The sequence below is a fragment of the Lissotriton vulgaris genome, chromosome 2_1 (genome assembly GCF_964263255.1).
Source record: "Lissotriton vulgaris chromosome 2_1, aLisVul1.2, whole genome shotgun sequence".
Classification (NCBI taxonomy): Eukaryota; Metazoa; Chordata; class Amphibia; order Caudata; family Salamandridae; genus Lissotriton; species Lissotriton vulgaris.
In genome coordinates, this window is record NC_141687.1 from 1970212626 (window position 1) to 1970224721 (window position 12096).

The 12096-nt window shown below is 48.9% G+C and overlaps 1 protein-coding gene across 1 annotated transcript in view; it reads left to right on the forward strand.

Moving 5' to 3' along the window:
* Positions 1 to 12096, forward strand: part of LOC147733581 (protein regulator of cytokinesis 1-like) — an 863550-nt gene that overhangs the window by 67732 nt on the left and 783722 nt on the right. The window contains exon 4 of the mRNA XM_086958987.1: positions 5515 to 5748. Coding sequence (XP_086815113.1) covers positions 5515 to 5748 — 234 coding nt within the window. The remainder of the gene's footprint in view (positions 1 to 5514; positions 5749 to 12096) is intronic.

Sequence of the window (12096 nt, forward strand, 5' to 3'; positions counted from 1 at the left end):
CACTTGGTGTTCAAGGGGTATGTGATGGTATAACAGCTGGCTTAACACGCCCTCTAGAGTTTAGCCCGAAGACTGCTCGTATCCACGCTACTAGGATAGCTGGTCTAAGGTTGACTTACAACCAATCACCATAAGGGTCGTTTGGACTGATGCATAGTGATCACTAGAATAGTGAGCACTGCATATCAGGCCAACTTCTCACAGTGTGGAGTAAAATTTGGGGTCAATGGAACGCCTACCGAGGGAACATCTGTACGCCCCCTTTTGAAGACACTCCGGACATTTCTCTGTCCCCCTGATCCTGGGGTTCCTGAAATAATTCACTTTCTTCCTGATTGTCTGACTTCCCCACTGCCTCCCCCCCCCCTGGTCATCTCTATTGCCCTCCTGATTCTCTATTTGGTACCACAGGTCCCCCCCCCCATCAGAGCCCGACATAGTCTAGAACGCTTTTCGCCTTGAGTTCTGTTTTTCTGTTTTCTCTTTGTTCCTTTTCAAAAATGTTTTAAATATCTATATCCTTACTACATCCTGTGTTGCTGAGAAATGTATCCTGTAACTGCTGGACCTCTAAGGGATCAGTCGTTGCGTTGTGAGCTTATATAATTGCTTTACATGTATTAGCGGTCGGCCCCTGGGGTTGTAGGCCCATACTTGTATTGATATGGTTTTGCACAATAAAGTTTAAAAAAAAATAAAAAAATGCCATACTGTATACTTGTGGCACTCTTCCAGCTATCTGGTGCACCTTGGAGGCCTCTGCTGGTCTTTATGGGCTCAATTTGGGTTACCACTGGAGGATCCGTGGTCCATGTCCCTGTATCCCACCTCTTGCATGGCCTTCAACCTGCTCCAAAATATGTACCGGTCGCTTCATCGGTGCAGATCCCACCAGCCCCTGTCGACTCTAGTGTCCGACACTGAGCCAAAGCAGTCTCAACCTCGACTGAGGATATTTTTGAGTCTACGCCAGTGCACCGGTTTCCCATCCGATCCGTTTCAGAAAAAACGCTCCCTCTTGCATGGGACCTTCACCAGAGGTTCCATCATCTTGGCACTTATTCAGACGAGTTTGCGACCACCTAACGATAATGGTGATAAGGATGGTTTCCACATTAAGAGAAATTTTATATATGGATTTAAAGTAAGCCAGTTGCCTCGATTATACTCCCTGACATAGGGTTGATTTCACCTCTTGGACACTCCAGAAGAGCGCTTCATTTCCAGTTGTAACTAGACAAGCAGCTAAGGTCTTAGACCTAAAGCTACATTCTGTTGAAATAGACAAATGTCCTTACTGAAGTTCTGAGCCCCAGATGAGCCTCATCGGAGCCCTGACTAACTCTCTTCTGACTAATTTCCACCACTGAAATTACGTCATATTTCACCATATTAATTCATCCACTATCCTTTTCAATCGAAATTAACAGACTAACATGTTCACTTCTCAAATCCATATTAAACTATACTAATATACTACCCAAATAACTGAATAACCTATCCACTACTCGAATTACTTCATATTTTTTCACTATACTAATTTTCAAAAGTCATCCTTTATGGGTTCAGGAGTGGCGTGCTACTCACCAGAAACACCCTTCAACACCCATCAGGGGTAACCAGCACTATATGAATGCTAATATTTCTTCCCCTTTTATCCCTCCGCTATCCTTCTCATTCCAAGTAACTAATATCCACCACAGAATTTAATTCATATTTCACTATATTAATTCACCACTAATCCTTTGTAGACTTCCTGAATTGCGTGCGTCAACAAGCGCTATATAAATACAAACCTTTGTCCTCCTCTTCTTCTGCTATTATTCCAAATCCAATTAACTGACTAACACTACACACCACTTAAAATGCACTTGCATGTTCCACTATACTAATTCGAAACTAATCCTCAATGGGTCCAGGAGTAGCGTGCTACTCGCCGAAAAAGTGCTTCAACGCCTAGTCGGGGTAGTAAGCGCTATATAAATGCAATTAGAATACAATACTATACCATGATGGCTAGACACCACAGAATGGTGCCTGGCAACCTGGATTTTCTTACGAGGCATTATACTGCTGAGAACGGCTTAGTGGTCCTAGCTTCCACTTGCAAAGTGAATCCAAATAGTCTCTCCCTGCCAGGGAGTTGAAAAGGATTGAGACTTTTAGGAAATGGTTTTCTTCATCTAGCATCGCATTGAGGCTGGTTAATGCAGTGTGGCTATTAGGCAGTTATACGCACTCCCTCATGCCCAGCAAGACCTTTCTGGCAATTCCAGAGAAGATTTTGGTTCTCTTGTTCCTCCCATTCAAGAGAGCCAGGATGCAGCCACAAATGATTCGGTCTGGGGACTGATTCCTCGGAACGAGCGAGCGTTTGGCACTAGCATGCTGCTCCACAAGCGTGCTACTCCATTGTCATTTGTGGATGTGGCCCACAAACCTTTCTGGGGACGTACAAGCACCATTTGTGATTGGTTTCTAACCTCCAACTCTTTGAGGAGAGTAAAGCTATAACCGTTACCATGGGGTTTTCTAACCCTGCCAGACTTGCAGGAGGCGTACTTTCATGTGCCTGTTTTGTAGCCTCACTGCCATTACCTGTGGAAATGCTCCTGGCCACCTTTGAACCAGTTTGCTGTGCTCCCCTTCAGCCTTATTCGCTTCCCACTGGTGCTCATGAAAGTAATAGCGGTGGTTGCCACCCACCTTCGGATGTTGGTGTTATTTGTTTTTGCTCTACCTCGATGCGTGGGTGTTGAAGGCAGGCTCGTCATAGACCATCTCCTGACTACTACAACCCTCCTAACCTCTTTGGGGTTCTCGATCACAAATCTGAAGTCACACCTGATTCCTTTGCAGAGGCTCCTCATTATAGGAACTGATATGGGCACTACAGTTCAGGGCCTTTCCTCTGCCACAGCGAGCCGAAGACATTTGATCTGTGATCATGTTTCAGCCTCTGTTTTGGATCTTGGTGAGCGCAGCACTGAGACTACTTGACATGTTGGCCTCTTGAATCCGCTTGTCCCCTTTGCCAGGTGGCAGATGCTAGCTATGCAGGGGGATCTGATGTTTGAGTGGGCCCAGCACCAAGGAAACCTGTCACAGGCCATCCAGGTTTTGAAGGAGACTGCACAAGATCTATAGTGGTGGCTACTCTATCATAAACTGACCAGTGGAAGATCCCTTTCCTTTCACTACCCTGAGCTGTTGGTGATGGACGCATCCCTGCTGGGTTGGGTAAGTCTTTTGGGAGAGGTGGAAATCTGAGGACTGTAATCTCCAGCAGAAGACATACTCCACATCTCTCTTGCTGCTGGAAATTCACTTGGAGCTGAAAACCTTCCTGTTGTCCAAAGGAAGGCTGGTACATCAACAAGCAGAGCAGATTGGGGTACTGAATCCTGTGCCAGGAGGCACTATGCACCTATATTTAAACGTTTCCTTGATTGTAATCACTTGCTAGGATCTCTAAACACTAGACTAGTCGGCTGCGCCTCACAGACCACGAATAGCAGCTGCATCCTAAGTGGCACAGAGCATCTACAGACAGTAGGGAGAACCTTGGCTGGATTTTTTTTTTTTTAATTTTTTTTTTTGCCACCGTAGAACGCCGAGTTTCAAAACTTCAAGCACGTTTCTTTTGGGTAAAAGATGCATTCTGTCTAGAGTGGAGCGCAGAACCTTGTACGCCTCTCTGCCTATACTGCCCTAAGTTCTGAAAATCTTCAGAAAGGACTGGGCAAAGTCAACCTAGTGTCTCCAGATTCTGCCAGGAGAGTGTGGTGCCTGGAACTTCTGGCCATGCGCATATGTCCTCAGAGCAGACTATGCTGCAGGAGGATCATCTGTCGCAGTAGAATAGCAGGGTCCGGCACCCTAACCTCCACAATCTACACCGCCATGCATGGAGAGTAAGCAGCGGCAGCCAGCCATGTTCCGTCTGCCACCTGAGGTGAGGTTGTCACAAACCCCTCACAGGCCCGAGTGTTAGATGTTTTACGGTTTGTGCTGTCTTTGGCCCAACAAGGTCTCGCAGTGGGCACTATTATACGGTACTGGTCAGACCTTTCTGCCCTTCTTGTGTTTTCTGGACCAACCGTTCCTGTTTAAATCACCTGTTGTGAAGTTTTATAGAGACGCATATTCCCTCCCAGGCCAAATGGGATGCCAGAGTGGGATCTTAATTTGTTCCTGACATTCCTCTTGTGTACCCCCTTTGTGCCCATGTACAGCTGCTTATTGTGCCTTCTAACTCTCAAAACTGTCTCATTGTGACTACTTTTTCTGTTGCTTGAATGAGCTCTTGGCTCTCTGCAACCCCTCCATTTTTCCCCAGACAAGTTTGTGTTTAGTTCCAGGTCGTGTTTTTGCTGAAAATTGTGACTGTTTCACACTGGGCAATCCTTCGCCCTCCCAACGTTCATTGCTCTGCCACATTCCTCAAAAGGGGAGGAGAAACTTAATTTTTCCTTTCCAGTTGAGCTTTTATATAGATCGCACCAAAGAGTATTGGGTGGACTCGCACCAAAGAGTATTGGGTGGACTCGCACCAAAGAGTATTGGGTGGACTAACAGCTTTTTGTGTGATTCTCTGGGGCAGAGAAACACAAGGCAGTGCAGAAAAGGACTATCCGTGTATAGTCCTCTGAATTAAGACCTGCCACTTCCGGGAGGACTGTAGGCTTATTCCACCATGGCAAAGACTTGAGTTAGCATGCGGAGTACCTGTTGTGACATGGGCAGCAGTTCGTGTGTTAACAAAGCAGTACTGACTTGACAACCGTTCCTATAAGAAGGGTGATTCCCCTTTATGTCCCGCTTTGGTATAGATTCTAAAGGTGAGGAATCTGTGGCTAGACATTTACGCAAGAACAAGTCACTTACTTTTGGTAACACTCTTTCTTGTGGGTACCCAATCTAACCACAGATTCCTGTCCACCCTTCCTATTCTGTGAAGTTGCATCTAGTCTCGTTTTAACTTCTAAAATGGTCCCACATTAGAGCTCTGCACACTGATATCTCCAGTAATGTTGTGCTCCATGTCCGAAAGTGCAGGAAAAAGTCCAGTGTAAAACCCTTATATGCTGCTCTGCGCCATCACTACTTGGGCAGAATGAGGCCAACATTGAACCGCATGGCACCACTTAACAGCGGGTGGGGACGTGTGTGCGTGTGTGCGTGTGTGTGTGTGTGTGTGTGTGTGTGTGTGTGTGTCCCGTCAAGCCCTTCACCCCCACTACCACCACCAGTGTCCCAGATGTAGTCTAGAACCTGGGGAATGTTCTGAAGGTGAGGAATCTGCAGTTGGAGTATCCACCAGAGAAGGCGTTGCTGAAGGTAATTGCCTGCCCCCCCCCCCCCCTGAAAAGCAAGGTTCTTTCCTTTCATACTGTATACACATCCTAAAAATAAAGGCATACTTCTGCAACCAGTTGATGCTCATGCGAGCGTTAAAGGTATAACTGAAGTCTGTAAACAACCTGGTAATATTTGTTTCTTTGGATTTCATAGGAAGATGAAAATCAACCCATCCTTCAACTGGAAAAAGATTTGCACACCAAAGTGGAAGTCCTGTTACAGGAGAAGATAGACCGACAGACTGAACTGCGAACACTAATAGAAAGAAATGAACAGCTCTGTGATAGTTTGAGGACTCCTCGTTATGTCATTGATAGTCTGGCTGTTCCAAGCTTGGATGACCTAGACCGATTCAGACGGCATGTTGTATCCCTGTCAGAAGAAGAGGTACTTCTTATTTGGGAGTTAATTAAAAATCTGTCCTTGTTTAATAATCGTGGTGCATCTTTAAAAAAAAAAAATTCTGTCTGCAGAGTGCATTATTTGAAAGCCAAGACCTCCCATCTGTACTAAACACTCCACAACATACAGCAATAGGCTTTGGGTCGGCACTCTCCCGCCGCCATTTGCTTTTTTGGTCCACGCCACCCTTCATTGACTCAATCAGCCCTCTGCATTTTGCATTGTTCATTTCCCGATGCAGCTTCTAGCTAAATTGCTGATTTGACAAAAGCCGCTTCGCTTTTTGTTAATAGAATTTGTTATATTTTGTATATACAGTCTTGTAGCAATTTGTGTCTAATGCTTAACTTGTTTGGAAGCGCATTAGTAGCGTGTCACTAGGCGCATTGTGGCAGCTTGGAGCCATTGTCTTGTGGAAAAGCAGCGGCATGTGTACGTTGAATTCATGCTGTTTTGGATGGGGGGGCTGAAGGAGGATGCCAGTGCAGACCTACAAAGGGGTATTTTAGGGGACTATGGTGCTGCTGAATAAGCACCTCAAATGTACTGTCCACTCCCTGTACTCTGTACCATGAGACTCGCACTGCAGGTGCATTACAATTTTATTTAAACTATTTTCAGCATAAAACTGAAAATAGTCTACTGACGCATAAATGTATTTTTCCCTCACTGTTTTGAAAGGTTACTTAAACAGTATTTAAGCCAGTGATTGAGAGACGGTGCCCACCTATAAAACAATACTGTAGTTAAAGTGCAGGTTTGAAATGCAGATGCTGTTCATATTTTTCGCTACATAAACTGTTCTTTTCAAGATTTCCTTTTTGACATAAGCACTTCACTCTTCTGCTTCAATGCATTGCTAGTTCCTATATTTTCAACGCCTTGCACAGACTTTTAAACCACCTACATTCACCTGTAGATTTCTTACTCTTGTACCGTGGTCATGTTTCCAGACATAAAGCTGTGGAACAGTTAACTGAACTAATATATAACACCGCTCCAAAGTTTGAGGGTGAGGACTCTAGGGTGCATATTTTTTAATTTTTTTAATGTTTTTATTGGATATTAAACCATTATACAGGTACAGTCATCGACAGTGCAAGGCATAGCAAAGTAGCACCATTGCCAAAAACGATGCATATCTCCATATCTGAATCACTAACACAGCCTTTTAGCCAACATCCCGAGGCGGGCAGGCGGCGCGAACCTACAGCTCTCCCAGCCGTATGCAATGATCTCGGCCTATATAGCACTATCTACGGTGCATATTTATGTTTACATTTTATAAAATGCAACCCAAGCCATTCGCTGAGGGGAGCATGGACCAAAGCTTAAACACCACTGTAAATGTAGCATTTGCTTCCATTCCTATGGCTTGCCAGACGATGAGTTGGGAAAAAATGGAAACCGGACTCCGCCTTGGAATTCAAAGAGGGTCTTTTTGTGGAAATGCTACGGATTACTTGGTCTTTTCTTAGCACTGCAGGGAGATGGGACGTGTGAAGGGTGGGATTTCAGTTCCTCAGGTGTTGACTTTCTTGGCGGGCCCTTACTTTTGTGTTTGATTACTGCTACAGGAAGGCTGAATGACCGCCAGATGCAGGATCTTTCACTTTATCGTGCCTATGTTGTGGGTGCTTCAGATTGGAGAGAGCCCAGTGCTACGTGCTCTGAGGAACTTTATTCATACACATTCACTAAGTCTTTATTTTTTGATTAAACAGATTTTATTAATTTTAAACCACTGAAGTGGTAAAACTGAACAATTGACACACATACAGCACGATACAAAAGAGCAGCAAATATATATTATGACCCTCGCGTAGTACCTACATTATATTTGGCAGAAGAATTTTATATCTGCTATATCTTAGAAAAGTTGACACAACCCGTTCCCCCAAACCTGCCCTTGTTTGTGAGGAAACCTTTGGCCTCCTAGACCACCTGTTCCTGTTATGTGCACCAGACTTCTCATCGTCGCCAACCCGACAAGATGGGAGAAGCAGGGGACATCCGTTGAGTAGCAGTATCACATTTAGCAACCAGGAGGCCGTCCAGGAACAAACCTTCTGCTCTTGGTGTGTTGGAGGGCTTTGGAGACACGTATTACCGACAAGGGAAAAAGAGGGACCTCGCATCCAAAAACATCTGAGATCTCGCACCACTGTAGTCCAAAAGCTCGTCACCAGAGAGAAGGACCAGTCTATGTGATAGAAGTCAGCAGGACCCAGTCCACACCGGGCATGAGGGGCTATTGCGTAGGCCTGCCTGATAGTCTGGCAGGGGAAAGGTATGCAACATAGATATGTTTGAACCAGCTGCAATTGCATGGAGATAGTAAGCTCTTTAGGGGCCATCAAGGTATCCTGCCAATCTTCATCTGTGATGGGGCCCAGCCAACCGGGTCGTAAGTTAGTGCAGTATAGCAGGTCAATTATCAGGGTAATGGCAGTTCTGTGAGATTCCACTGGGACCAAGGTTTCTCATAAGGAGGTTGGCTTCAAGTGGATTAAACTCTGGCTGAGTTTCAGGTACCAGAGCATGGAGATCATGTCTGAGCAGAAGATATTTATTGAATGGATATGGGTTGCCTGGAGGTCTTGGAACAAACCTGTGTGACCTGGACTAAACGTACCTCAGTTGAGTGATGCCAAAGAGATAGAAGGCCCTGAAGTGTAGCCACCTCCCTTAACCAGGTACCATGCCAGAGAGCTGCTTCCTGTGTGACCATGGCATCCCACTGCATGTGTCTAAGCGCACCTCGCCAGGCTAGGAATACCGTTCTAGTTACTTGAGGAATGCAGGTAAGGGTGGGGAGCCATAGAGCAGGGCCTGTAGGTGGGGAAAGCCCAAAAGGGACCAATCTAGGCAGTAAGCGGACCATTCCCTGTTAATCCAGTCATGAATAACTAGGTGAGAGGCCACCTAATAAAGATAAAGGTTGGCCCCCAAGGCGGCTGTCCTAGGGGCTTCTTCGGCAGTGCCTGAAGGCAAGGTGGGGTCGAGATCCATGCCACAGAAGAATATTGGTTTGGCCCGTCCAGCGCTCAGAGCAACGTACACAGCAGGTGGAGCGGTAACATCTTGTAAATGTACAGGAACTGTGGGAGAATAACTATTTTGTATAACTATACGCCCCATACCATGTAAGAGAAGGAATTGCCACTGAAGATCATTAGATTTGGCCTTGCAGACCAGGGGTTCGAGTTTGATTGCCCTGATGAGTTCCTGAAGCACAGTAACCCAGATGCCCAAATATTTAAAACAGAGCTGACAAAGGGAATGTTTGTCTGCCAGTCAAAACAGTTCCTAGAATAGGCCAAGGGAACCAGTACAGACTTCAAGGGATGGATTCATTTTAAGGCCTAAGGCCACCTGCAAGCATTCCAGCAAGTGAAGACAGCGGGGTCCACTCATGGCAGGGGCCGCAAGATTTAGGAGAACATAGTCTGCATACAGAGCTGTACTGTTCCATCCCTTGACTTGGGCATCAGTTCGGACCAGTTGAGACAAAGGCTCAATTGCTAGCTAAAACGGTCTGTTATCCTTCACCCTGCCCTGATGACCAGATGGCAAGGGAAGAGCAGCTCAATCACAAACATCTGAAGTACAACATTCCTGGTTTGAGGTTTCCTTCCATCGGTTTTATGGGTAAATTAAACCATATTTAACTGCATTTACCTAGTGTGTTTATTGGGGTTCTCATGGCATACAGTGGTATTGTAACACATGCAAATAATCTTTCATTTAAATTTTTTTGCATGATATTGCAGAAAGCCTTGGGGGCGTGGCTAGCAGCCGATGAGGACGGACGCAGCCTAGAGAGGTTCCCGACCCTCAGCCCGATCATCCTGATTTCATCCGGAACCTGACGTGGGATCCCTGTGAAACTCTGGGTGATCCCACGATTACAGTCTGTGCCTGCTCTGGTTGAGTAGCGAGCCGACGAGACAACTGCAAAGGGCGGAACGGGCCGCGGAGTGCCCGAGTCGAAGAAGAGCAAAATGGCGGCATGAGAAGTCGTCAGCGGCTGCTGGCGAACCACAGGTCTCTCCCAGTGCCCAGCGAAGCGGAGATTGCTGACCTACAAACGAGCGAGCGAAGATTTCAGCCCGACTTGGCACTCCAGTGGTTCCGGTCCTCGAGGGCGGCGCTGCGGAGCTCGGGCGGCCTGGTGGAGTCCCAGCCCGGAGACGACAAAATCTACACCCCGGCTTACGGGCCTGCAGCCCTGGTAGCGGAGCCCCGCCGATTGGACAAGCGGCGAGAACGGAGCCGCGAGTGAAGGAGGTTCAGGCTGCGGATCCCGCAGCATCAGCAGTGGTTGGATGCTGGACTACTGAGACACCGCAACGATCGGCAGCTGCCGGTGACTCCGGCCCTGAGGCCCTGTGACTCGGAGGTGAGGCAGCGGCAGGGAAAGCGCGCGGGGATTGCTTGGCAGTCCGCCTGGCCCGATTGGGAACAAACGGTGGGGAGCCTGGACGTCATTGGCGGGGCCCTACCCGACTGGGAGCTGCGCTGTGAACCCCGCAACTGGCCCCCTTAGCCCCACAGGTACACCCTAATCCTGACGGCGGCCGGAGCGGTGGTCGGCTCAACGCCGGGCGGCGTGAGCGGAGCACTGGGCGCGGGGAGCACTGACAAGCGGGGCCCCCAGCTCCCCACGAAAGTTGCGCCTGATCCCTGGCTTCGGGGCCTCCTACCGGCGAGGGTGAGACCTCAAACTACGTGCCCGGCGGAGCAACGGGATTGAACTGCAGGGATCTGCACGGGGGTTCCGGGCTGCCTGTGACACCACCGGTGTGGAGCCCCTGCACTCCCCGGTGTGAAACCCGGAGGATCAGCAACGGCAGAGAGGGGCTGCCCACCCGGAGGACGAGAACTCAACATCCCGGCTTTGGGGCCTGCTCTCCCCCCCCATGTGGACGGGAATACGACCGGGGGTCCAGCGCAGCGGCCAATATAACACACAACCGTGACGATGAGCCGCCTAGAGGTGAGGAGCCCAAAGAAAGTAGTCGGAGACGCCGAGCAGGGAGAAGGGTCCGAACGCAGCTGGGCCCCATCACAGAGAAGGGCGGCCACTGATACCTCTACTACTCCCCTAAGTAGCAAACGCACCACCATAGCGGCAGGATCCCTGGAACCCGACGGGCACAGCCGGGGAGAAGGCGCCAGCACCCGCGACTCAGGAACCGCCACCACCTAGACAACGCGCGCTTCTCTGCGGAGTGCGCATCGGCCGACTGCTGGGAGAGCCGACTGCCAACGGCTGCCTTGGCGAAGCCAGTTGATCCTGCAGGGACGAGATGGGTAAGCCGCGGGGACCAAAAGGGGACGGGGGCCCGACCACGGAAACTCCGGAGAACACTCAACAACCCCCATCGGAGCTGCAACTGATGCAAGACAAGATCCTCGACGCTATCGCAGCCACAAAGGACGCCCTACACCGAGACATTACCCAGCTATCGACAGGACTGGGACTCCTGAGAGCTGACCATGGGAAGTTGGCCGACAGGGTCAAAGAGGCAGAAATCACTCTGAGGGACATCGTGCCGGAACATGAAGACACGAAAGGGAAGCTTGCCGAGGCACTAGACCGCATACAAGCGCTGGAGAGACGGGCGGAGGACGCCGAAAATCGCAGTCGGCGGAATAATGTGCGCTTAGTAGGCCTTCCGGAGAAAAAAGAAGGGGCGGACATGATGGGTTACTTAGACGACTGGCTGAGAACAGTGGTGGCCCCGGAGGGCCTGTCCCCCTTCACCATAGAGCGAGCACACCGAGTTCCGGCCAGGCCCCCGAAGCCGGGACTACCCCCTCGGCCGGTGGTGATCAAACTACTCCACTACAGGGACAGAGACTGGTTACTACAGCGGGCGAGGGAAGTGGGTCCCTTCCAAGTCGACAATAAGAACGTCCCATTATTCCCGGATTACACCTTTGAAACCCAAAAACTACGTGCTTTGTTCCTGTCCATTAAGAAAGAATTGCGCACGGAGGGACTACAATACTCGCTCTTATTCCCGGCCAAGCTCCGAATAATAGTGGATGGGAAAGCTTTGTTCTTCACGACATCGGCAGAGGCGTGGGCCTGGTGGGACACTTACAAGGCTTGAACGGACGGGGCCCGTTACAGAGCCGAAAGCGAGCTCCAACAGCGCACAGAAAGGAAATCCAAGAGGCTCCGGAAGTACAGACGAGAATCGAAAAAACCGACGGAGTCCCAGACAGGAGAGGAGCGGAAAGCAGCACTACAAGCATGATGGAGGTTTCTGGCACAGCATCAGCACCACTGGCGAGGGAATCTAACTCGGAGGAGCTGCGAAC